Source organism: Dama dama, chromosome 20 (genome assembly GCF_033118175.1).
Source record: "Dama dama isolate Ldn47 chromosome 20, ASM3311817v1, whole genome shotgun sequence".
In the NCBI taxonomy this organism is placed as follows: Eukaryota; Metazoa; Chordata; class Mammalia; order Artiodactyla; family Cervidae; genus Dama; species Dama dama.
Window position 1 is genome coordinate 95,690,471 of NC_083700.1, and position 25,926 is coordinate 95,716,396.

General features: G+C 51.5%; 1 protein-coding gene and 1 long non-coding RNA gene across 8 annotated transcripts; one reads left to right on the forward strand and one right to left on the reverse strand.

Annotated features, from left to right (window-relative positions):
- Nucleotides 1-204: 204 nt before the first annotated feature.
- On the forward strand, nt 205-25,926 carry LOC133041387 (uncharacterized). 7 transcript variants are annotated; one of them, XR_009689233.1, is made up of 8 exons: nt 205-350; nt 423-605; nt 12,086-12,171; nt 14,076-14,297; nt 14,435-14,474; nt 15,891-16,054; nt 18,003-18,142; nt 22,240-23,458. It is a non-coding gene; the product is annotated as an uncharacterized LOC133041387 (long non-coding RNA). The 7 variants fall into 7 exon arrangements; XR_009689230.1 differs by lacking the exon at nt 22,240-23,458 and adding an exon at nt 25,468-25,926 and having other exon boundaries at nt 205-605; XR_009689228.1 differs by having other exon boundaries at nt 205-605; nt 22,224-23,458.
- FOXE3 (forkhead box E3) lies at nt 16,597-17,992 on the reverse strand. Its single transcript, XM_061121968.1, has one exon. The coding sequence runs from the start codon at nt 17,542-17,544 to the stop codon at nt 16,597-16,599; it is 948 nt and encodes a 315-aa protein (XP_060977951.1). The 5' UTR covers nt 17,545-17,992.

Below are 25,926 nucleotides of genomic sequence, written 5' to 3' on the forward strand. Positions count from 1 at the left end.
GGGCAGCTCCTAGGGCGCGGGCGGAAGGAGCTGAGGCGCCCCCCTAATTCTGCCGGTCTTGGCCCCAGCCCCCCCTCCCCCGCCCCGGGCTGGAGAGGTCGGGGGATTAGTCCCTCCCGCTTGGCGGCAGCCTAAGGCGGAAGAGCGCGAGTCCGGGGCGGAGCTCCCTGAGCGGGGTGGGGCTGGCGGGGGCGGGCAGAGTGCCTCGGCGGAGGGGCCCGGCGGGAACAAACAGCCGCCTCGGCCGGAGCGCTGCTCGGGTGGCCGGAGGCAGATTCTCCTCTTGCCCGCAGATCCCGCAAACCCTCGCTCCCTGGAGCCGCTGCCTTCACTGCGCTCAGCCCTGGATGGTAAGGGTTCACGCGGGTGCCAGCTGGAGCTGGGAGTAGCAGCGGCAGTCCCCCACCCGTCATCTCCCCAAGGCAGCGCCCGGGCCACCGAGGCCAAAGCGCAGTTGGAGCCGCACCAGCGGAGCCTGAGACGCCGGGACCAACGCTGCCGGAGCGGGGCCCGAAGGAACCCGAGCGGCTTCCGGCCCAAGGCGAGACGCACTTGAGTGATCGCAAGGAGCAAAGTTGGCGTTCTCAGATTTGGGCCTCGGAGAGGTGAGCGATTCTGGCTGCGCCCCTGTCTTCCCCTCCAAGGCCTGGACCCGCCACAAGGGGACCCCATCCCCTTGCCACACCGCGGGACTCCAGATGGGGAGCTGTGTGTGGTCAGACCCAGGGAGCGCGTCGCGTGCCCGTTTCCCGCTTTCCTAAAGCTTTTCTGGGGAGCTTTGGTCGTCTTTTCGAGAGTGCGGACCGGCCCATCACTGAGTTTGCCTGTATCCGATCTTCTTGGTTCTTGGTACTCGTTTGTCTCACTCAGGCTCTGTGACTGTGTTTCTTTAGCCCTCGGTGAATCTCTGCCTCTGTTTTCTGTGGAAACCCTGCATTTATCTGGATTTCTGTTCGTCGGTCTGAGAATCTTTTTCTCAGTCTCCCCGTTTCTCCCACCCCCAGTCGCACTGCAGAGCCACCTGCGTTCCTTCTCCCTTCCCCCTTCTCTCGCCGGACTTGCAGGTTCTACCGACAGGCAGCATCGAGACCTCCGTCAATGAACCCTGACCTCAACCACAAGCCAGTGTTGCCTTCAGCTTTCACAATCCTGTGCACGCGGTGTTGGTTCCGTGCTCTTTTTCTATCAGCTGGGTTCCTGGCCATGCCTTTAGGACTCCTCCTCTCCTGGCCTCCCTCCAGCAACCAGTAACTCCCAATTCAGACTGGGGCCGTCTCAACCTCTGGGGGTGACGGGAGATGGGCACTGGACGTGATCAAGTACAGAGCCGACTGACCGGCTGCTGCCCCGACAGCGCCCCACAGTGGTCAAAGCTCAGGCATGCAGGCCGCGAGCCCCAGCTGCGCTCAGCTGTCGCAGACTGTAGGACAGTCAGCAGTGATTCTCCATCCCTACCCGCCGCCTCAGTTTCCTGCTCTAAACAGTAGTTAAGAGCAAAGACCCTGAAGCTAGCCTGCTGGGATCCCAGTGCTGGCTTCACTCCTTACTCGCTCTTTGTATTTTGTGTTTCTCTGTAAAAATGAGGTTAAAAACATCCACCCCCTGACTAATATGTAAAAGTAGCCCCATCACTGTAGGCTAGATACAAAGGAGGATATTGAAGGCACTTTGCAGACTCCTGGGGAGAAAAGGGTTCCGGGCAGTGTAGTCTCCCATCTGGATCTCAAACCCCCTTCTAGCCCTGGGCTGGGTTACACCCTTGCTATCTATTAATAGTCCTCTCCAGTTAGCCTACTGAACTAGGTTTTCTGTAGATAGTACTGGGGGCAGAGTAGAAGGGATTTGTCCGCCCTGCAGGGTCACGTAAGAGTGGATGAAATCTTTCACCCAACAGCAGTCTCCGTTCTAGTGTATTCCACAGGTGGGACAACAGAGGCCTGGGGGGCAGGGGGACTCAGTCTCCTCTCCAACATGGCGAAGCATGGCTGGGTGCAACCCTTGTCATGGAATCCTCATAATAGAATTCTCCATCCTCCCCAGCGATTTGGCTAAGGGCAGAAGAGAGTGGAAGGCATATCCTGTGAGAGCAAGTCTGCTGGGCATCCCCATCTGGGACTTCAGACCAACGGGATCCACCTAGTGTGCTAGGTCTGCAAAAAAGACTGTCCTTGGGAAAAGAGAAGTGCTCCAGTCCTCAAACCATAATCAAGAAATTGGACAGACTAGTGGCCCTGAAATCATAATTTCATAGGTGTTGGGACCCTCCAGGAAGCAAATAAAAGCCTTGGGGAGAAATATTTGCATGAGTGCAGATAAACTCACATACCCAGGGTTGCTAGACTTACCAGATTTATTTTATCTGGCAAACCTATGCAATCCCCAAGCTTGCTCATTACTACAGAGGCCTCTCACTGACACTCACAGACACTCCATACCATCCACCACATACACACAAGCTCCAACCCAGCTGAGCTCTGGTAATGTCTAAGTAAATGGAGAGAAAAACAACACTGGCATCATCCTTCTCCATCTCACTTTCTAAATGTTTTTATTTCTAAAACGGCAAATGTGAACCAGTAGCTTCTTTCTTTGCCAGCACTCTCTCCTGGTTCCCCTTGCTCCAGCCCCCTGCCCAAGCTCAGAGTAACACTAACTGAGGCATTTGCTGTCCAAATATCCTGATTCTTGCTCCAGTCAAGACTACCTTTCTACAGAGCAGCTGCAGCCACCAGCCCACACCTCTGTCTGGCCCTGCTTCACCCTCCATTCTGCTGAGACTCAGGTCAAGGAAAGAAGACATTGGCTCCCCAACCCTGTTCTGCAAGGTGATTCTTAAGAAATCCTCCAGATTCTTCAGAACACATAGTTATAAGAATGGAAACAGGCCAAGGAGATCATGTGACTTGCTAGGCTTTTTGAAGGGCCCCTTAGTGGGGTTGGGCCCAGGTGTCCAGGCTCCCAGACTAGAACTCCTTTATTTATTCAAATAACACTGCTTAACACCTGACCCAAGCTCAACGCTTGCCTAGGGAGGGGTGTTCTCTGGGAGCTTCTCACTCCGCCCAAAGCTCTGGCCAAATTTGTTTCGAACAATGCCAGGGGTAGGTGCCCTGGGGCTGGGAGAATGGCGACCCAATATTCGGGATTCGTTTAGTTTCCTGCCCTTCTCTCATGGCTCCAGCCTTTCCTGCCTGCAGACTGCCTCTTCGACGTCTCTGGATCGTGTGTGCGTCCTTGGGTGTGTCTGTCACTCCCCGCCGCGAAAACCTGGGTGCTGACAGAAGTCTAGGCTTTCAGCTCCCATGCCTGCAGCCTCCAAGAAGCAGGAGGCGACAGATTGTGCGGGTCTTGGTTACAATGTCACTGGTAGTTTTCAGCCTCTTCTTTCCTCCGTCTCACTATTTAGCCACCTTTCTCGATCAGCCCAGAAAGGATTGGGAGAAAGCGTCGGGGGCGGGGATGGCGGGCGCCGATCCGGGGAATTTTCCACTCGGAAATGTTGGGAGCACCGACAAGAGGTTGTTGCTTGTTTGTTGCGCTGTGCAGCTATCAAAGGCGTCTCTCCCCTTATGGCTCCTCCCTGCTCTTCTTCTGGCCCCTGTAGACGTGCTCTTCTCCTCGACTGGAGGGAAAGGAGAGCTCTCGGATGATTATAAGAATATAATTGTCATCACGAAACCGGCCACGAGCTGCGCAGAGCTAGCTAGAGGCGGGGGCGCGGCGCGGAGCTCTCCCGCGGCCTTCCCACGTTGCGTGCGGTGAGCGCGGAGGTCCGCTCCTCCATGCAGACCCGCTGCAAAGCGCCGCCTGAGCCAGGCAGGGGACCCCACGCCTGCACGCTTCTCTGATTTTACTCACAAACCTAGCCAAGGTACCGCGCAGCCACCCGCTCTTTTGGTCCCTCCCCGGGGCCGCAGCTCTGGAGCAAGACGGCGGTTGGGCCGCAGCGGGTCCATCTCCCCATTTTCCTCCAGATCTTCGCCTGCTCAAAGGCGGTCGGCTGTCTTGGCCTTGAGTGGGAGGCGGGAGACTCCAGATCGTGTGACCTGCAGGGGCGAGCTGCAGGCGGCGGGGCTCCATACACAAAGGAGTTCAGGGAGAGACCGGCCTCTCCGCGAGCCCAAAAATGGCAGGGCCTCGGGCGGCGGGAGCTCTTTCACTCCTAGGCTGGCTAGCTCTGCACCGGCTCAGGGGTCGGTGCCTCTGCGGTCCCCCACACCTCGGGAATCCTCAGCTTCTTGGAGGAAACGACTTTCGCTCCTTCCATTGTGCACGGCCACCGTCCCTCGGCTGCGTGATGGGGGCTCGCGGGAGCACCCTCCGGCCCCAGCTCTGGGCGCCGCGGAGCTTGTGCACTCCGTTTAGTTCGCGGGAAGAGGGTTGCGGGCTTCGGAGAGGATGAAAAAACAGCTTGGGTCCCAGACCACCCGCCAGACCAGGAAAGCCGGCTTCGCAGCGACCGGAAAGGACCGGCCGGCCGTACACGCTTGGGAGATATGCGGCAGGGCGTGGGGAGTTGGAGACGCTTCCAGGTGTGTGGAGGCCTGGGCATCAGGTCAGAGTGCCTTGCGGAGTGTGTCCTGGGTCCGCGTGCGTGTGTCTGCCCCTCCGGGCGTAGGGCGACGGTGCTTTTGTGTGCTCAAGTACGTCTCTGAGAGGCCGGCGCCGGTGCCGAGTTCTCCCCTTCCCGACCGCACATCTGGGCCGGGGACAGCCCTGGAATGATCGCCAGCCAGGCCCACAGCTCCACGTCGGGACCCGAAGGACTGCGACCTGGTCGCGAGCTGCAGACCTACTCTGGGCCACGGCGTGACACTCCAGGGAAGGAGGATGTGAGGGTGCGAACCTGGGCAGGGGGCTTGCACCATGGCGAGGAGAGGAGGGGACAGGGGCCTCGCGCGGTGAACCAGGAGGACTGCAGCGGCCGCCTCCTTCCTATGAATTCCTTGCCGGCGGCTAGGACCGCAGTGCTGCGGGAACCGGACGGCTTTCCGCAGCCGCGACCTGGGGCGGAGAGGGAGGGGCGGGTGCGGAGCGTCCCCTACCCTATACGCACGAACGCGCAAACGCGCCGTCACGTTTAGCCTTTCGGAGCCCCAGGCAGGGTCACTGATGATGCCGTAAGTCCTCGCGCGGGCGAGTACATATTGCTGGGCCTGAGTCCTCTGGAGCTGCTGTGGAGCCGCGGAAGCCCGGCGGAAGCCGAGTTAGGGGACCAGAGTCCCCGCTCTGCAGCGCGGGAGCTGGGGACGGATTCCAGGGAAACAGCGACCTCTGGAGGAGCCGCGCAGACACGCAACGAGGCAGGGACTGGACGATCAGGTCTGGGATCAAAGCGCCCCTTCCCCACCCCACTCTGTTGGCAAAATCATTCAGAGACTTATAACCTCTGGACTCCCCTTTGCGCATGCTTGTTTCCTTTCCCAGCTTGTACCCAAGCTTCAAATCCTGCCTTCTCCAGAAAGATGCCTTCTTGAGAGCCCAACTCATCTTTCCCTCTTCCTGCTCTGAGCTCCTAAGAACCTAAAGCCTGAGCCCTGCCTCTAGCCCTCTACCGTACTAGGCACCCTTTCCAAAGAAAGGGTCATTAGTCCATCCATTCCACCCACCCTTTGCATTCCGTGCTGGATGTGCTGTTTTCCTTCCTCCCCCCTTTACCACCAGTAAATAAAGAATGAAATCATTTATCCCAAAATTGGACTATTTTCAATGTTCATTTCTTAGATGGGGAAACTTGAGATCCATTTCCAAGTCAGAGAGAGGGCTGACTTGCCCAAGGTCACACAGCAAAGGTGGAATTAGATCCCATGTCCCAGCCCAGAGCCCACTCCATTTCACCTGAATAGGAAGGAGAAATGCCAGAAGGAACTTGTTTGTACATGTGTGGAGGCGGGTGTTGGGGGGTGGGGGTTCCTGCTCCAGGATGGGACAGTAAGGAGGGCAGGGAGGGCAAAGTTGCCCTGGAAGATCAAACTCTTCTTTCCCCTGACTCCAACCCAGATCAAGCTAGTTTGAAGGGCTCCAAGTTACAGTGATTGGCCAAGTGTCCTTACATCAGCCAGCAGGTCTGTTGGAAGCTGAAAACAACTTCAGTTCAGGCAAATACCACCCTCTCCTCTAACCTGGAAAGGGAGAGAGGGGCCCATAATAAATACCCAGAGGGTGCTGCTGAGATCTGAGGTCAGCCAGAGAAGGCCTTCTGGTGCTTGCAGTTGGAAGGTTAAGGGAGAAGCTGGGACGGTGATTGGCATGTAATTTGTAGGAGGCTCCTGTGATACCTGCCTGGAAGCCTCCTCAGGGATGCTCTCCTGGGCATCATGTGCTTCTCTGCAAAGACTACCAGGCAGCCTGGTCCCTGCCTGCTTATCCAGCCTCATCTCCAGCCTTGACACTGATTTGCTGTTTCTCATGTCTTCACGTTGCACACAGCTCACTCCTCCTAATCCATCCATTTCAAATGTCAAGATTTCTGAGTTGCTTCCCCCAACCCCATAACACCCCACATTGGCCAGGCTGTGCAGAGCTCCTGCCTCTGTTTCCAAAACGCTGATTCCCTCTCATGTCACAATTTGTTTTAGTCTGTTGCCCTCGCTCGACTGTGTGCTCTTTGAGAACAGAAATTACATTGTCTTCATCCTCATCTTTCCTCCTCTACAAAATGGGGGTAATAATTGAACCTACCCCATTGAATAGTTGTGGGAATTAAATGAAATAAGGCACTTAGCCCAGTGCCTGAAACTTTCAGAGAAGCTCAATAACTGCTTCTTATCACCATCATCATCATCATTATTAAACACTACCTTCTGCCAGGCACAAAATCCAACACATAGTAGACACTCAGATAATGTTAGATATGTGGATACATGAATGAATGAATGAGTGAATCATATGACATACTTCTCACTCTGTCTGGGACTCTAGACAAGGTTGTATCTAGCTTACATCATCACTAGAGATATGTGTTCTCTAATGACATTTTTTTCTCCCCCGTCAGTCCCCTTCTCTGAAGGAAGGAGAATGTGTGCCCCCATCAGGGAGAGTTTTCCCCTGGTCCCTGAACCCAGAAGTCATTGGATTTCTCTCTCATGCTCTCTACCTCAGTTTCTTTCCTTTAAAATGGTTCTGATCAATCAAACCAGCCACACTTTGCCAGAATCTCCTGGGGACTCTCCGTTGCCTATGAGACAAAACTTAATCTCCTTAGCATGGTGAGCTGAATATGTTCAGTTTTGAGATGTCCCACATCTCTGTTGGGTAAGATCTTCTCCTGATAGGGCTGTTCAGTCTCTGTCCTCCTCCTACTTGCCTCCAGGAGCAGACAGGCAACCTGGTTGGATTAAACATAGCATTGCAAGCCCAAGGTGATAGGCCTAGGTAGGACCTAAGTCAAGCCAATCACTCCTTCTACAAGATTTAATATATGAACTCTGAGATGCCAGGCTATAAGGACTCTGGGGCTCTGGGATACATGGACATGGACCTCTGGGAAGTTCTCCTATTGGATCAGAAGATGAGCACGCAGGCCTGGCTGCCAGCAGCCATCCTTCCTGTTAGGTGGAGAGTGCTGTTTGACATCAAAGTCCAACCACAGATGAAAACACCCTAAGGAGCTAGAGCTTAGTGACAATGTTGAGTCCTCTTCCTCTGCCTGAAACTAGAACTGTTAGCCTTCTCAGGTATTCTAAAGATATTCCCCTTTCTGCGTAGTAGCTTGAGTCGAATTTTTCACAAACATCAGCACCACAGCAGAGAAGGATCCTGAGTTCCTGAGACCATTGAGGTGCCACGCCCTTCTGAACTGCTTGCACAGACTTTTATGTGAAAAAGAAATAAACTTCAATCTTGGTTAAGCCACTGTTGTGGAATTTTCTTTGGTATGTAAGGTTGGGGAGGAGTTGCTCAGTTGCTCACAGTTGAACTTAACCGTAATTAATACAGGGAGGGATGGGGGAATGTCTCAAAGACATGAGGCCTGGTCTGGGAGGTGTTAGCCTGGAGAATAAAGGACTCAGTGTTGACATAGCCGCCATCTCCAGATCTCTACAGGGCTGTCCTGGAGCACAAAGACCAAGGCAAAAGGGAATCTGAAGGTTATAAAGAGACTCAATTTCTGTGACTCCCTGGAAGGGAGAAATTGCATCATGGCTGTCCTTCAGAGATTCAATTTGCTACTTTGATGGTAGTGAGCTCCCTATCACTGGAAATGCGTGAGTAGAGGCCGGACGATCACTGGGCCGGAATCTTAAGGCATCCAGGTAGAGCAGAAAGAGCACTCTCACCACTTACTGGCCTCAGACAAATAATCTTTCTAAGCCTCAGTTTTCTCACTTGTAAAGTATCCAGGTAGCTAGGTTGGAGACAGAGACCAAGGAAATTTCCTGGCACTACCTCTCAGGGATTTATGAAACCTAGTACTCCAGCTGGAGCCAACTAGGAGTCAGGAGGCTTTGGTGAGGCTCCTCGCTCTTCTCTTCAACCTTGACATTTTTTAGCATGCCTGCTCCAACCTGCCAAGAGAATGTGCCTCCCCTGGTTTGTTCATGAGACTGGAGAGGAGCAGTTGCACCTGAGGCCTGGGATCTACTCCCAGACCTTCCCCTCCCTTCCTGTGTCACCTCAGATACACCTCCCTACTTATCCCATCTTCAGTTTCCTTATCTGACATGTAAGAAGCGCATCTTCTCTTCTGGGCAGTCTGGATCCAGAATCAGGGCTCTTAACTACAGTACTGTGCCTTATCTATAACTCCAAATGTGAGCAATTGACATTCACAGCAATAATAATTATCATGTTTCTGTAGAGCCTGACCTTGCCCATATTCTTGCTCTTCCCAGCCCAGGTCAGCCTGGAATGGTACCATCTGCTGCATGAGCTGATGTCATCAATCTGGGATGACCCAAGGTTCCCCAGCTGTGGAGGGATTTGCTTTCAGTCAGGAGTTTGGCTCTCATCGTCACATGCTTGCCTCTCACAAAGGGCTCTGCTTGATCTTCCCTCGTCCACCTCCTCCCACAAGACTGGGGCTACTCAGATTTGGATGATTAGAGGCAAGGAGATAGGAAATCAAAGGCCAGAGAGGAACACATCTTAGAACATGATTCTGTGATCAGAGGAAGGGAGTCATGATTGGGGCCTGAACGTGGAGGGCCAGAAGGGCAGATGGCAATGTCTGGCAGGAGGTCTGGAGGTCCCTACTCTTGCCAGTGATGCCCAGGGTTTGGGGGCTGGAAGGGAAAAGTAGCGATCACCCTGCACAGATTGATACCCAGGACATAGACCCACCCAGGGTGGAGGTGGCAAGTGCCCAGCCTTCCCAAATCTGGAGACCAGAACATCTCTGGGAAGGCCACTGGGGAGGAGGGCAGTGAGGTTTGAGTAGGTGAAATTCTGACCACAGTCACTGAGAGTCCTTTTGTTTAATAAAAGAGGGCAGCTGCCAAGAATAGGGGAGAATGGAAGATCTGGGAGGGCTTCCTGGGGGAGGTGGAAACTGCAGCCCGTTTTCTTTTGTAAAACAAATCATTGGGCTCCTCATGAGCGAGTGCCTTTCAGAGATCAGAAGCCACTCTCAGCCCCAATTGGCATCCAAATGGATCCTAGCTTTCTTCTATAGATTTGCTGCTCAAATCAGGTGCATACAAGGTGGCCAATAGGTGGCGCTTTTGCCTCCACAAAATTAATGAGGGGAGAACAGGGGAGAGACACCTGATTCAAGGAGAGGGGAGAGAGAAGGGGAGTGTTCAAGAGGGAGGAAGGGGAAAACTGAAAGAAAAAGGAAACCAGAACCTGTCACTTGGCTTTGGAAAGTAGCTTTCAATATCAGGACTGTGGGTGTGAGCTGGGGGGACACAGATATTGGGATGAGGAATTTTACTGGTGTCTGGGGCTTTCCACCCAAGTTTCCATCTCCACTGGCCTCTCTCAGACGAAGAGAATGGCTTGGGAGTCAGGAGGACCTGGAGTCCAGTTCTGAGTCAGTCACTTTGCAGCTTGACCTGGGTAAGTCACTTAACCTTTTATGATACTCGATTTCATCATCTATTAAGTGAAGCTAAGAATTGTAACAGGCTTCCCTGGTGGCTCAGATGGTAAAGAATTCTAATAATGCCATGCCGCATTCCCAGAATAACCTGTATTTGGTTGATCGTGCATTTTTATAATATACTACTGGCTTCAATTTGGTGATATTTCATTAAGGAACTCTGCTGCTTCTTTCATATGTGAGAATAGCTATCGTTTGCATGTTCACTGCTTATCAGTTTTTTATAACATCATTAAGTAGATAGAATTGGGATGACTTCCATTCTTCCTGTGTCCTGGAACAATTTATATAACTAGAAAAATAGGTTCCTTAATGATTGAAAGAATCACTGGTAATATTGGCTAGCCTAAGTGCTTTCTGGTGGGAGCAGTGGGGGAAAGGTCTCTGGCAATGTTTTCTGTTTTCTACTGTACTCACACGTCTGTTGTTTTAGTCACTAAGTTGTGCCCAACTTTTTTTGAGACCCCCATGGACTGGCTCCCTTGTCCATAGGATTTCCCGGGCAAGAATACTGGAGTAGGTTGCTATTTCCTTCTTCAGGAGATCATCCCAACCCACAGGTCAAACCCACATCTCCTGCTAGGCAGGTGGATTTTTTTTTTAACCACAGAACCACCAGGGAAGCCCCTATTAAGATTAGTTACTCTTTAAATTAGTCAAATGAAACCAGATTGTCTGCTAGGCAAATGCCTATGCCCCTCGAAGTTTCAGAGTGAGCGTATGAAGTGAAAGTCACTCAGTTGTGTCCGACTCTTTGCGACCCCATGATACAGTTCATGGAATTCTCCAGGCCAGAAGACTGGAGTGGGTAGCCTTTCCCTTCTCCGGGGGATCTTCCCAACCCAGGAATCTAACAGGGGTCCCCTACGGGGACAGGCAGATTCTTTACCAACTGAGCTATCAGGGAGTGGGCATGAGGCTGCGATTAAATGGGAAAGTATGTAACCTCCATGGAATAGGAGGTTTTAGCCAATGGCTGCTTGTTTCTATACCTTTGTGCTAGTTTTCTCTACCACCACCATTACTGCTACCAAGCCACCATCCTTTCCTGCCTGGATGCTGCAGTAGCCTTTTAATTGGCCTCCCCACCCCACCCCAGTTCCCCTCTAACAGCATATTTGGGGCTATGAAATTTCCTTTCAGACTTTTCCTATGACTGCATTGTATGGATTTTAATATGTGCTATTCTCACCTTTATGATTTTATAGTCTGAAACTATAATTATCCTCTAATTTTAGTTACTTAGATAAACGACTTAAATCTTCAAGTGCTTGTTTCAAAATCTGGTCCAAGAACGTATTCTTATACAATCACAAATTTATGAACATTTTTTAATGTTATGTTTTTGTTTCAATAGTAATCTTAAACATATTCATTTAAGCGTATTGTGGATCACTTAAATGACCTCCTGATATCATACGTATCAGAAACTTGGTATTTAGAGTTTTCATTTGTATTTATTATCAAGGAGTTCTTTAATCTTGAGATAAGGTAAAAAATGATGTAGCCTTGATAAATAAGTACAGTGTTTGGGCCTGTTGGTGACATGCACTGCTACATGAAGGAATGCTTGCACTTCATTCAGAAGAAAAAAAACAGTGGATGGATTTAGCCATCACTGGTCAGGCACACCAAACCCAAAGACCTACAGTGTTTGGTCACATTCATGGTACAAGTGTTTCGTTTCAGCAAAACAATGTCTTTTTTTACATTTGATTAATGTAATGAATTTGAATTTTTATTTTGTAGCTCTGTTTGAATTTTTATTAAAATACTTTGTTTTACAGTTATATGAGAGATACAAGTCTAAGGAATTTACACCTGCTTGTACTAAATGACATTATAATAAAAAATTAAAATCAATTCTGGGGGCCCACAGAGCTTTATTCCTTTAGGAGGAGACCACTTTAGCCTCCTGTATCCTGCAAAATCTTCCCCCTACCTCATACGTCTCGGTATTTCCCATGGGCTTAAAACCAGCCAAGCCAGTCCCTAGCAGTAGAGGGTTCTCCATGTGGCCCATTTTTTCTTCTTCCTTCCCAGGTGAAGCACAACCCTGAAGATTACCTGAAGGAGCTTCTCTACTGACATGCTGGCCTGTGTCCTTGCCAAGGACGTCACTTTCCTAGGTACTCAATTTTCTACCTGCCAGGGTGACAGTGGCCACTTTCTTGAGCCGAATCGCACAGGCCCTCTAAGCACTCTGAGCAGCCCAGCACCATTGTGGGCCCAAAGTCATTCTTTCCGGGGGTTCCAAATCCCCCTAAGTCAGGAAGCAGCCCCTCTCAGCTCACCTATGAGTAACTCCTTATTCTTATAAGGAACTCAGGACCGTTCCCCTAGCTTAACTCTCCTACCCAAACAAGCATCCCTCATTTCTATAACACTGAGCCTCCTTCCAAGTTTCCCAGTAGGTAGGTAGGGTAGGCGGGAAGTGTGTACTGAACCCAGGAAACAGTCTCTCATTCCCCTCGTTCTCAACCACCCCTAAATAAGGTCTACAGAACACAGCTTTGACACAATCATTTAGTTGTCAAAATGCAAACTTAGTTTCTCATGCTAAAATAATCATCTTAGTTTCAGGTAATGCAAAATTTTTCCCCAAATTGACCTCGACTGAAACAAAGAAATCAAAAGGGGAGATTGGAATCCCAGGAGCACAGGATCCAACACAGAATAGAGATAGAGGGAATTCCAAGGAAAACAGTAAAGGGAAATCTCAGGGCCACATCTGGGCAGCAGACATGGAGCACAATCAGCCCAGCCTGAAGGTGAAGGACAGAAGGCTCTGGGAGAGATGCCCCCGGGAAAGGAAAAACACGACCAAAAGCGATGACAGATTTCCTGATAGGTTTGACGTCATGAAAAACTGTGCTATTGGAAGATATGGGAAGAAGCTTTAGCCACAGGTATAAAGCTAAGCAAATGAAAAAAAAAAAAAAATAAGGCAATAACTCCAGGAAAATTCAAAGTTGCACCAAAAGGAAAAAAAAAAAAAAAGGAAGCCTAGTCATGGTACACTAGCAACTTATTGAAGAACAAAATTTATGTGGCATCAGTCATGTAAAAGGGCTTCCTTGTTGACTCAGTGGTAAAGAATTTGCCTGCTAACTTGCAGGAAATGCAGGTTTAGTCCCTGGATTGGGAAGATACACTGGAGAAGGAAATGGCAACCCACTCCAGTATTCTTGCCTGGAGAATCCCATGAACAGTGGAACCTGATGGGCTATATAGTCCATGGGGTCACAAAAAGTCAGACACAACTTTGTAATTAAACAAGAAGAAGAAGTAATGTAAATCCTAGAAACTAATTTAACCAAACGTTGGTAATTTCAGGTGGAGTGTGGAAGAGATAGAGATTTAGAGGTAAATGATCATCTATCATAATAGGAAGTTAATCATTCTGTTCTAAGAGAGAATAGTGTAAGCATGGAGATAGGCAAGTAGATCCAAAAGAGACAAATATGAACTGAAAATAGATGCTTCTAAGAAACGAAGCACATGTCCTAAGGTCTTTGATTGCTATTTGACTTGTTAGGTTATGTGACTGTTTCAATTTAATAAAAACAAAACTTAAGTGTTAAAAAAATGTATCTTCAGAGTAAAGATGATATCAAGTTTTCTATAAAAATGAAGGGGTAAGTATTTGCTTAACATTGCTGAAGACTATTGAAATTATTTCCTCTAAAAAGAGGGCAGAGGAAATTATATTGAAATCTCACTTCTAGAAAAAAAAGTATTTGGTGCTTTAAAGACAGAATTGAATTAAGACTTTTGCTTTATTTTTTTCAACACCTCCCAAAGTGTCAAAATTCTTAGGATGCTCTACGACATGTAGCTTTCCAGACAATGAACTCTGTAAGGGCATAAACACTCTCATTTGTATCCCTATTGGTCTCAGAGCCCAGCACAAGGTCTGGGACACAGTCAGCCCTCCATGATGTTGAATACAGGAAAATTAAAGAAGCATTTTTAAAATAAAATCTTTCTGACTTTCTAGGTCAGTATTTACCTTTCTGGTATTTCCATGCAGACATTTCTCATCTCTTCCCCACTATTTCAAGATCCCAGGGACAGTGACTTGTATGGCAAACAAGATTTGAATTCAGAATTCAAGAAGCACTTCCCGACTTCAGCCAAGTAAGAAGGAACTTCTTCTTCCTGTCTGTGGAAATTTCTTGAATTTGAAAGGAATTTATCATGAAGTTCTGTGAGGCAGAAGGAGGGACCGTAACACCATTTGAAGCAGAAGCGAGTATGCATTTTGATCTCCCCAGGGCTCTCTTCCCCAGAGAACTGAGGGCGGGATCTTCCCTACCTGCTTGGCTGCAGGGAGGGGTGATTTTCTCATTGGACCAATGGGGACTTAGTCTCCACCTCCATGTCTTTCAGCTCTACTGCAGATCAGTGGGAGGACTGCAAGTGAGAATGGGTAAGAAGGTGCCAAAGTACTGTCAGCCCAATCATTATTCAGTAAGTCAGGCACAATATTAGACACTAGGGATTCATTCATTCAGTCAGTCATCAAATATTAAGTGAAGGGCTGTTATGCATCAGGCAAATTAGATCTGACTTGCCCAAAGGGGTTAATAGCTGAGGGAACGGGGTCTATCCAGAGCATTTCATACCAGCCTGTGCATACCTACTGCCCTACCTCCAAAGAGGGCCTTCCCTGCCTTCTCAGATTTCCTGAACCTTTGTCCTCTATGAGCTGCTTACTCCCTGTGCTCACCCTCTATCGCTGCCCCCAGAGCTTTAAACACTTGTATCAGGCACGTCCAACATGCAAATCACGTTCACCCTGGGCTCAGACACACTGATCCCCTCCCCCGCCCTTCCCCACACCTAATTCAGGCCCTAGTTGACTGAGAGCCCTGGGGCAAAGGAGCTGGGGAAAGCCTGATGCTTAGCGTTTGGATCAGCACCAGAAAGCAGATAGGGTCAAAGGCCAACTCCCTCCCTCTCCTGCAACTTCTGAGTGCTCAGTGCTGCCCTGTCCTTGGTGCTGGGGACAGTCATGAATCAGCTCAAGTCCCTGCTGCTCCAGCTCCCATTTCAGCAGGGGAGTTAAGATGGGGTGCAGAATCCAGCTCCAGAAGTTCCACAGGGCATGTATGGTTCTCCAGCCTGGCCCCACTCCTTAAAGTAGGGAATAGCTTTTTAAACTGAGTCCCAGCCTTGGCACAGTGCCTTTACTCCAGAATACTGTGCATGTTAATCACCCTTGAATTTTGTTAAATTGTGGAAACCGATGATTCAGTGGGTCTGAGTTAAGATTCTGCATTTCTACCAAGCTCCCAGGTACCTGGACCACAGTTTGGGTGGAAGGCTCTAGGGTACTTGTCTCATTTCTGAGAACTGATTGATAATGTCTCTTCGCCACTGATCCATAAGCTCAAAGCATGGATCTTGCCCATTTGTTTAGTGATACATTCCCTGTGCTTGGCACATTCAGTGAGTGCTTTTTGGAGGAGTAGCGATTGCTCCCTTATCCATGGGAGCTGGGAATAATCCCACACAGCAGACAAACACACTGGCCAAATACACTCACCTGCATGCCCCATCTTTACCAGCTTCTGCAGCAGGTGATAGATGGCATTTCACCAGGCCTATTATGTGCACAGCTATGGCTGAATCACATCCTAATCCTACTTCATGAACCTTTGCCGGGTAACTCACAAGGGGCTCACCCCATGTGGCAACCCAAGATCCTGAACAGAAGGTCCCTACTGCCTCCCCAGACCACTCCCTCAAGTCACCAGCCAGCACACCAAGCCCAAAGGAAAGTTTCTTCTTTTTAATTAAACTAGTTTTAATTAAAAGTAATAATAATCTAGTAAGTCTCAAGTTTTTCAGATGATGGGGCAGCCCACTAACTCTTCCTGAAGTCAAGGAGCCCCTGGTGTTGCTTGTCTCAGAAATGAAGAGCTATCCTGGGGTCTGGAGGAGCTCAGCCAGGTTCCAGTCTGTGTCAAAGGGGAGTGCTCTCTCAGTAGGAAACGGAACGGACAGGTAAGTGGGAGTGGGGAACAAGCTTGTGGGGGGGAATGAAAGGATAACAGCCAGGGAGTCACAGACCTAGGAGTCTGGCCTCTAATGTGTTATTAAAAAAAAAAAAAAAACACCCAGGGGAGGTTAAAGACCAGTTGGGAGACAGTTTGAGATCGAAGGTCTGACTTCCAAAGGCTTGAAATTCACCAGAAATTCGAGGTGGTGGCTCACAGGTGGTGCTCCAGGGTCTCCGGACATGGGACCCAAAATAGTGCAGGGGTCGGGGGCATGCACAGATGAGGGCTCACAGTGGAGGGAGAAGAAAAGCAGGCCTTACAATTCGGGATGGGGGGGTGGGGAGTTAAGTCCAGTGGAGAGATGCTGCGAGGTTCCCCGGGGATGAGGGACAGCGGCGGGTGAAACAGGTGTGCTCAGTCTACGAGGCAGAGCTGGGGAACTCCGAGGTGCGCTCTAAGGCACGGAGACAGAGATTGGGGCTCCCAGGCAGCTCCCCTTCCTGAGGAAGAGGGGCCCGGGCTGCCCCCCGCCGATGGGAACGGGGCTCACAGGTAGCGCTCCAGCCCAGGCGCGTAGCCCGGCGGCCGCAGGTAGGCCTCCCCCGGGCCGAGGGAGGCGAGCGCGGTTCCCGGCCCTGCCAAGGCCAGCAGCGGCTCGGCGGGCAGCGGGCCGGGGCCGGGGCGCGTCGCGGGCAGCCCCAGGCGGTCGGGCGGCGGTGAGTAGAGCGGCGGGGAGGCGGTGCAGGGCGAGAAGGCGGCGTCGGGGGCCGCGCAGCAAGGCGGCTCGGGGGCGCCTAGCCCCGCCAGCTCGGGCGGCAGGCTCACCAGGCTGTCGACGCTGAAGAGGCGCGCGGGCGGCGCGGAGCCGGGGGCGGCCGGGGGCGGCGGCGCGAGCAGCGCGGACCCGGGGCCGGGAGCGTAGGGCCCGTAGGGGAAGGGCGGCGGGCCGGCGGCCGGCGGCGGGGCCGGGAGCACGGGCAGCTCGGCGCGCTTGAAGCGCTTGCGGCGCCGCAGGAAGCTGCCGTTGTCGAACATGTCGGCGGCCGCCGGGTCGAGCGTCCAGTAGTTGCCCTTGCCCGGGTTGCCCGGCTCGCGGGGCACCTTGACGAAGCAGTCGTTGAGCGTGAGGTTGTGGCGGATGCTGTTCTGCCACTTGCGCGGGCTGTCGCGGTAGAAGGCGAAGCGCTCGGTGATGAAGCGGTAGATGGCGGCCAGCGTGAGGCGGCGGCCGGGTGCGTGCGCCAGCGCCATGGCGATGAGCGCGATGTATGAGTAGGGCGGCTTCCCGCGCTGCAGGGGCCGCCGCCGCCGCCGGCCCGGGCCGGGCGCCGGCGCGGGCTCCGGCTCCCCGCGGCCCGCCCCCGCCTCCTCGGGCTCCCGCCCGGGCTCGGCTCCGGCGAGCGGCGACGGCGGCGGCCCCGACGGCGCGACCGAGGGCGGGGCGGGAAAGCCAGAGAAAGCTGCGGGCGGCTCCATATCGCTGCGCCCAGTCATGGGAATACTGCGGGCTGCCCGCGCTTTCGGAGAGAGCCGGGCCAATGACCTGCCTTATATGGACACGGCCCCCTCCCTCTGTGCCCCCAGCCAGGGGCGAGGGCTCGGACCTTCGCTGGCCAGCGCCTCCCCCTCTAATTTGCCTTCCCAATCCTCTTTCAAGGCTGACAGTTCTCTTCCCCATCCGCAGCCTTTCATCCCTCCCTTGGCTTCATCCCTTTGGGTCAGTCTTTCCCAGACCCAGCCTCATCCCTTCTCCATCTCCATTGGGTCAGCCCCTGGCCCAAGCCCCATCACACCAGACTCAGTCAGCCCACTTCCCTTTCCACTCTTCCCTCAACCGCCACCCCTTTGGGTCAATGCCAATCACAAATCCATCCATTCAGAGCACTCTCTGGGCCCCCTCCCCATCCTACTTCTCTCAGCTAAGTCCTGTCCCTTCCATCCTTCTCTCCTAGTACCCCTACGCGTCCTTCCAATCCCAGCTGGGGCAGAGATGAGAGCCGCCCAGAGCCAACTTGCCAACCCTCAGTATCCTGATGCTGTGCTGGTCAAAGAGGTGTCAAACCCACCCCAGGACGTTAGACTATGGAGAAAGGTAGGTTGGGGAGGGAGGGGGGGAAGGGAAGAGCAGGAGGCAGGCTTTGTCAGGGGAGGATATTTCCTGGCTCCAGGGTTAGCATCTCCTCTCTCTGCTATCTCCCCCACAACCTTGTCCCGTCCAGGCCAGCATCCTTTGAAAAAACAAAATCGTGAAAAGCAATCCAGCCAGCAGATTTGGGAACTGGAGAACTGATTACTTTAAATCAAGAGCCCGCTAGTAAATCTGTAATTTGGAATTACCTTCTGGATGCCTCTTCTCCATGCATCTTCTGTTCTAGAAAAAAAGGCTCCCTTTTTCACACCCTCATGTCGTGCACCCTGGGAAGATGCACAAAACACAGCCGCACAGCCCAAAGTTCCAAGAAGCAGTTACTGGCTCAGAGAGAGAGCCCCCCAAGTGCTTCCATAGACTGGAAATCTGGCGAGCTGCTTACTGGCCCAGAAATGCCAGGCTCACTGGGGAATGTTCTGCGGGGTGCGTGCATGCAAAGTCTCTTCAGTTGTGTCTGACTCTTTGGGACCCTTTGGACTGTAGCCCACCAGGCTCCTCTGTCCGTAGGATTCTCCAGGCAAGAATTCTGGAGTGGGTTGCCCTGCCCTCCTCCAGGGGATCTTCCGGACCCAGGAACTGAACCCAGGTCTCTTGTGTCTCCTGCTTTGGCAGAAGGGTTCTTTACCACTAGTGCCATCTGGGAAGCTCCAGAAACGCCAGACTCACAGCTCATTGGGGAAGGTGGTGATGAGGAGGTCCCTTATTCTTTATTAAAATCTATCTCTAGGAAATACCACCACCCACCTCACTGTTCAAAAGAGATGCACCCCTGAGCCTGTTTTAGGAAACTTTTCCAAAGTGAGAGGAAAGCCAGACCTGGCTTGGAGGGAACTAAGGGATGAAAAAGCCTTGTCTTAAAGAGGCTTGTCTCTCCTGGAGATAGGCAAGTTCAAGGGAGCAGGGCTGAGAGTAGGTAAGACTACCCAAGTGGCCCAAATTTAAGGGAGTGCTCACTCTCAGGGTGATACAAGTGCAAGGTCAGCATTTGAGAGCCAGTGCCTCCTTAAATTTGGAGCCCTAGGTGTCTCACCCCAGCTCTGGCTAATATGGAGTGCCTGTGGGTACAGATGATCAAAGCTAGCTACAGCAGCCAGAGGGCCTAGGGCTTCAAATTCCAAACTCAAAGCTCAACAGCCCACTCTCCCAGCTCCAATCTCAGCAGATAATATAACAGCCACCATTACTGAGCATTGTGTATGTGGTAAACACATACATTAGCTCGCTTAAATGTGAATACCTTGTGAGGTTATACTATTATTATCCCTGTTTTGCAGATAAGGAAACTAAGGCTTTGAGAGGTTAAAAGACTTGCCTGACTTCACATAGCTAGTAAGTGGCAGGTGGGATTAAACCCAGAGTTCAGTGCACCAGCACACCATCATACCATGATATTTTAAAGCTGAGACTATTGAAATAGTTTACTCTAGAGTCCTTCCAGCTCTCACAACTTCATCTGCAAAATTGGTGCCTAGCCTCTCTCTCCTGACCTCCAAGTCAGCATATCCAAGTGTTCATTTGACATGACCCTCAACCCAGTGCACCCCCAACTCCATCTTCCTCCCCATCCTGCAGTCCAAATCTCAGCCAATGGACCCCTTGCCCCTTACCACCCAGATCAGAAATATTGGGCATCATCTCAGGCTCCTCCCTCCCCCATCACTCCCCACGTCTCAGCAATCCACAAGTCCTATCAATACCACGTGGATCCAAATCCGTCCTTCCTTCAGTTCTCCTGGCCTCAGTTTCACCCACATCATTGATCAAGCACTTCTGTGCCAGGTCCTTTGCCAGTGCTCAGGAGAGACAGAGTGAAGAGACGGACACCCAGACAACTACCACCCATTCTGAGAGAGACAGGCAGAGAGGACCGAGAAGCAGAGAGGAAGGAGAAGATGACACTCTAGAGAGATCTAGAGACAACCACCCTCCCACCACAAGTGAAGAGTCAGCCTGGTTTATACATGAAGAGACCCCACCTGAGTCCCCTCTCCACCTTGCATCCTACTGCCTGGCCAGGCCTTAGGAGCATAAGATGGTACAGTCACAGTGAACAGCTCACCAAAGAGGAAGGCAAGACAAGCAGCTGCAGCAGCAGGGAACCTGGCTCGAAGAGCCTAGTGTCCAGGGCCGATTGCTCATTTGAGCCTCAGTTTCCTCGCTTGCCGAAGAGGGACGATAATGGACCCTCTTGGTGTTGTTATGAGATTCAAATGAGATCGTGTATGAAAGTGCCTGGCCCACACTGGCACCTGGTAATAGACTTTAAATAAGAGATTTCTTTTCTACTACACACCTGGCACTTCTGGTATTAAACCAGGAAGGGAAGGAGAGAGGCAGAGCCAGAGAAATGATTTCAGCACCTGCATGTATTGAGCCAGGTGCAGCAGAATGCTGCTGCTATTATCAGGCAGGAAACCAGAGCCACTGTCTTTCTCCCCTTCCCTTAGGGCTGAAGCCCCTCTCCAAAGACCCCTTCCACAGCCTCCCGGGGTCGGGAGTGGGTTGTAAGAGAATGACTCTTACTACCTCCCTTGGCAGATTGAAATTTTCTTGTGCTATCAATTTTCCAGTCCATGTGTAGAGTCTGGGACATATAGTGTATGTTCAGTAAGTGGTCCTGAATGTGTGGTTGGCTGTGCTACTCTTGGGGAGAGTGGGGGCAGGGAGCTGGGCCAAGGGGGTGAGAACCCAGACTTTTCCAGTTCTCTGTGTCTGCCTGGCCCCCTCCTTTGGGCCTGCTTCCCGGAGCCAAGCAGGCCGGTGTCAGGGGGTGGCCCAAGGGCTAATCCTTGTTTTCAGCGTGGCTGGGCCCTCTTTTCACAGGCCCTGGGCCGGACGGGATGCGGCTGAGCATCCGGGCATAAGATGGCCAGTGAAGGCGGCCCCTTTCTCATGGGCCTGGATTCCAGGCGGCCCAGCGTCTGAGTGGAGCCCCTGGGGCGGGAGGAACACAGTGGCTAGGCTGGGCAGGCCTTTGTCTGACCATGCTGGGTGGATATTCAGGCTGGCAGGAGGGATTAATGGCCAGGGATTGGCCCTGGGGCTGGCCTTCCCACTGCCCTTTAGAGGCCAAAGGCCCAGGTCAGGGCACACAGTGTTGATGGCTCCCTAGATAGGAGTGGAAATTCCCACCCTGTCCAAAGCTGTTAGCATCAGCCCCCAAGGCTCCCTGCCCCCAGCCCCACCTCTGCAGAGGCACCATGAGCCAAGAGGGCCTTCGAAGCAAGGATCAGAGGGTGGGGGCCAGAGCTTCCCAGCCACTCTGCCTGGGAGAGAGGACTGAGGCTGAAAGTTATCTTGGGTCCTTGCCCCAAGATTCACAGCCACCTTAGGAGGGCCCCCGATTGCCCCTCCAAAACTCTGGAGAGAAAGAGCTATGTTAACCCAGTGAGGGTCCAGAGGACCAGCCTGAGCTGTCACTAGGCCCTGAAAGGCTTCCTAGAGTATTCTTCAAATACCCTAGTTTGATGGAGAAGGCAATGGCACCCCACTCCAGTACTCTTGCCTGGAAAATCCCATGGACCGAGAAGCCTGGCAGGCTGCGGTCCATGGGGTCGCGAAGAGTCGGACACGACTGAGCGACTTCACTTTCACTTTTCACTTTCATGCACTGGAGAAGGAAATGGCAACCCACTCCAGTGTTCTTGCCTGGAGAATCCCAGGGACGGAGGAGCCTGGTGGGCTGCCGTCTATGGGGTCGCACAGAGTCAGACACAACTGAAGCAACTTAGCAGCAGCAGCAGCACCCTAGTTTGAGACCACTCTAGAGTCATTTATTCCTGAAGCCCTCCATCACAGCTGCCACAGAACCCATAGCCCAGAGGCTGAGAAGGGGCTTAGGAACTCAAGGAATTCTTGGAGACACCCCCACCCCAGCCCTGACACCTCAGGGCCTCCTCCCTCTGACCTCTAAGACCAGAGCTGCCCGAGATACTGCTCCTTCCTCAGAAGTCAGGGGCAGAGATTTGCAGCCTGGCGAGGGGGCATACTGGATGCCCAGTCTGGGATGGCCTTTTCTAACCAGGCTGCTCCTGAACCAGGGATGAAAGAAGCAGCCCCAGCCTTACCCACAGAGCCTGAACTCTGCAACACCCTCTGGGCTGAGTGGCCTGCACCAGCCTCGGGAAATGGAACAGGGGCAGCAGGCCTGACTCTGCAGAGAGAGCATCAGAGAAGAACCCAGGAGGAGGCTGCCCCTCGTCGTGCATCTTCATTCCTCAAGCACTCTCATTCAGCAAATCCCAAGGACCTGTGTCTAGACTGTCCTAGGTGCTGGGTCAGTGAAGAGTCAGACTGTCCTCTGCCTTCGCTATGCCCAGGAGAGGGCAGCCATGCAGCCACTGCCCATACAGGGTGGTCAGTGTATGATGCGGGCAGAGAAGGGATGGTAGGGGCACAGAAAAGGGAGCCCACCGAGCCTGGCAGAGCCAGAAGGCTTCCTGAGAGGGTAGAAGTCCAGCTGCAGGGGAGCAGGCCCAGGCTGGATGAGGGCTCATTCTCTGTGCCCCCACCTCATCTCATCACTGCACTTACTGAATTTCCATGTGTCTGTTTCCCACATTACGGGTACCGTGTCTCACTCATATTTGAATCCCTGGCACGTAGTATAGTGCCTGGTACAAGTTGATAGTGGATAAATGTGAATCAGATGGTTGGAAGGATGGCTAAGTAATGGGACAAGAAAATCACGGGTGCAAAGACAAGAGAATATAGTCCATTCTGGGAAGTGCAAGACTTTCAGTATTTTTCTACTAAAAATGAGATGAGCTCAATATCCGTGACAACCTAATTGGGCAAAGAATTTATAAAAGAATAGATGCATATATATGTATAACTGAATCATTTTGTTGTATACCTGAAACTAATACAATGTTGTTAATCAACTGTGTGCTCCAATATAAAATAAAAAGTTAAAAAAATTAGATGAGCTAAATACCTGTAAAATTCTTAGGACACTGCCTGACGCATCAATACTGCTTGTTAACTGTTTTAACTTTTTAAAATTATTATTTTTCAATAAAGCTTTAATTATTTGCTTATTTTAGTGAAAACATTGAACTTTTGTTGTTTTGAATACATTTATTAATAGAACATAGGTCTTGGTAAGTGGTGCCTATGACTATAACAGTTTTTCTAAGATGAAGACTATATATTTTTCTGACAAAATTTTGTGAAAAAGACAAAAGTTGTGAACCAAATAATAATAAATATTGTAAATCATGTCAAAATAAGCAGATCAACAATGTGATGAAAAAAATCACTTGGTCTTTTAGTAAAAGTTTGTTATCTAAAAAACATTATGAGCTATTTTTTGTTATTATTATTGTTTACTGTGGCTAGTGTAGAGCCTCGGGGTACTGAGACAGAGAAGGTAGGTGGAGTCAGATTATAGATGACTTTATTTGCCAGGTTTCAGAGATTGCATCTTTCTAGAGACAACAGGAAGTCTTGGAATATTTTTCAGCAGGGGAGTGACAAGGTCAGATCCGTTGTTTAGATCAGCGTGACAGCAATGGACTGAAGAGGGAAGGGGCTGGCGGCTAAGAGACCAGGCAGCTAAGGCCTAGCATACGATGCTCTGTGAATCTCCAGAACTGGAACGAGGCTCCAGTTCTGGGGAAGCAGCAGACTCTTCATACCCATTCACTCCTCACCAGGGCAGAGGGCCCTCCAGCGTCCATCTCAGAGAGTGCCTTAAACCCCAGCTTTGTCACACCTCCAGGAACTGGCCGTCACCCTCTACTCATTTCTCTCCCTCTCTGACCACCTCCACTCACCAAGATCCATTAGTTCTCTGAGGTTTGTCTCAAGCACTCTCTTCTCTTGTCCCTCTGTCTCAGTCTTCGTTCAGACCAACATCAGTTCCCACGCTGCCGACTGCAGTGGCCTCCTGGCTGGGCTCCCTACTTCCCACTCAGATCCCTTCTATCCCCAGCAGCTAGAGAAGGGCCTCATCTGTTGAACATGGTAGGCGTCTCCCCATCAGCTCAAGAATCAGACCGAGTCCCTAACCCAGCTGGCAGCGGCCACACAACCTGACTCACCCAAGGCCTCACTGCCTATTTCTCCCCCGTCTCCCTGTGCCCTCTTTCCCCCGGAGCACACACGTGTTCTTTACAGACCCACTGTCAGCAAAGTGCCAGGTCCTCTCCCACTCTGAGCTTTTGTTAGCCAAAGTGAGCAAATCGCTTCTACAGCTTAGCTACAAAGGCAGTCTCATTTACTTCTCCAGTCAGCCCCTTGATCTCCCAAGATCCTAACTAACAGGAAAGTCCATCTTTCCCTCTGATAGATCCACCCAGCCTGCCCGGTGGACCCCTTCTTGTCCTCTGAGAACAGTTCACAGAACATAGGGCTTCCCTGGTAGCTCAGCTGGTAAAGAATCTGCCTGCAATGCAGGAGGCCCTGGTTCGATTCCTGGATCAGGAAGTTCTCCTGGAGAAGGGATAGGCTACCCACTCCAGTATTCTTGGGGGCTTTCCTGGTGGTTCAGATGGTAAAGAATTCGCCTGCAATGCAGGAGACCTGGGTTCAGTCCCTGGGTTGGGAAGATCCTCAGAAGGAGTGCATGACAACCCACTCCAGTGGTGGTCCCTGGTGAGTCCCCATGCTGAGAGGAGCCTGGCGGGCTACAGTCCATGGGATCGCAAAAAGCCACACACGGCTGAGCGGTTAAGCACTAGAACACAGAAGATAACCATTTTATCCTCCAGAAAACCTTCCGCAGTTTCTCTTTCCTTTCTCTTTCTGCAGGCCAAAGGCCTGCCAGTGCCCCTGGCCCAATTGAGCCTTCAGCACATGCTCTGCATCTGTGTTTCTCTGTGCCCCATTCATCTTTGGACCCTGTGCCAGGCCAAGGAGCTGCCCAGCTCAGGGAGCTTTGCTGAGTGACTGACTGACTACCTCACTGAATGAATGAATGAATGAACGAACCACCACAAGTGTCTGGAATGGCAACAGATCCGGGTACCTGATTTCCAACTAGGAACCTGCCTTCTGCCCTTGCGGCCTCTCTGCTCAGCTTCGTGGTCCTGGGCTGAGACCCCCCCACCCGATCCTTGCCTCGGCTGGGTCCAGACTTGATTCAGGCTCAGACTCAGACAGTGTCAGCTCAGCCCTGAGGGTGCAATTCCAGCCACTACTAAACCACACACCTGGCATCTGAAGTATGTTCCATATCATTTAGGGCTGTCAGTGTTCTGCCATCCTCCTCACCCTCAACCTAGGCAGTCTCAGGACTCTCATGCCTCCCTGCTTCTCATTTCCAGGGTAGCTGACGGGGAGGAGTGCTGTCAGCCAGACCAGCTGATGAGCCAAGGAAGTCTCGGCTGGAAAAGAGGGAGTTAGACTCCGCCGCTCATTTGCTATGTGAGCCTGAGCAAGTTGCACAACTCCTGTGGCCCATGTTAGACACATAAACCCCCAGGGCTTGAAGAGGATCTGGGCCAATGATTCCCAACCTAGAGGCCCTTTAGCTAAAACAAGGCATCTGGAAACCACGTGGCACCCTGTGCTGTCTGTAAAGAGGATGCACAATGTGTCTCACACACAAGTATGAATGTTTTGCAAATGGATGTGGAAGCTGCTGTGACTGAGAAATACCCACAGGGCAAAGCTTTGTAGTCATTTTAATTTTTAATCCATCAGTGGATATTAAAAGCACAACTGCTATCATATGGGGCAGCAGAGAGGTATTTGTTAATCCCCATTCTTAAACTACTGCTTTA

Bases quoted from the DNA above. Each gene is read 5' to 3' on its own strand.
- FOXE3 (XM_061121968.1), bottom strand. From the start codon at position 17,544: ATGACTGGGCGCAGCGATATGGAGCCGCCCGCAGCTTTCTCTGGCTTT.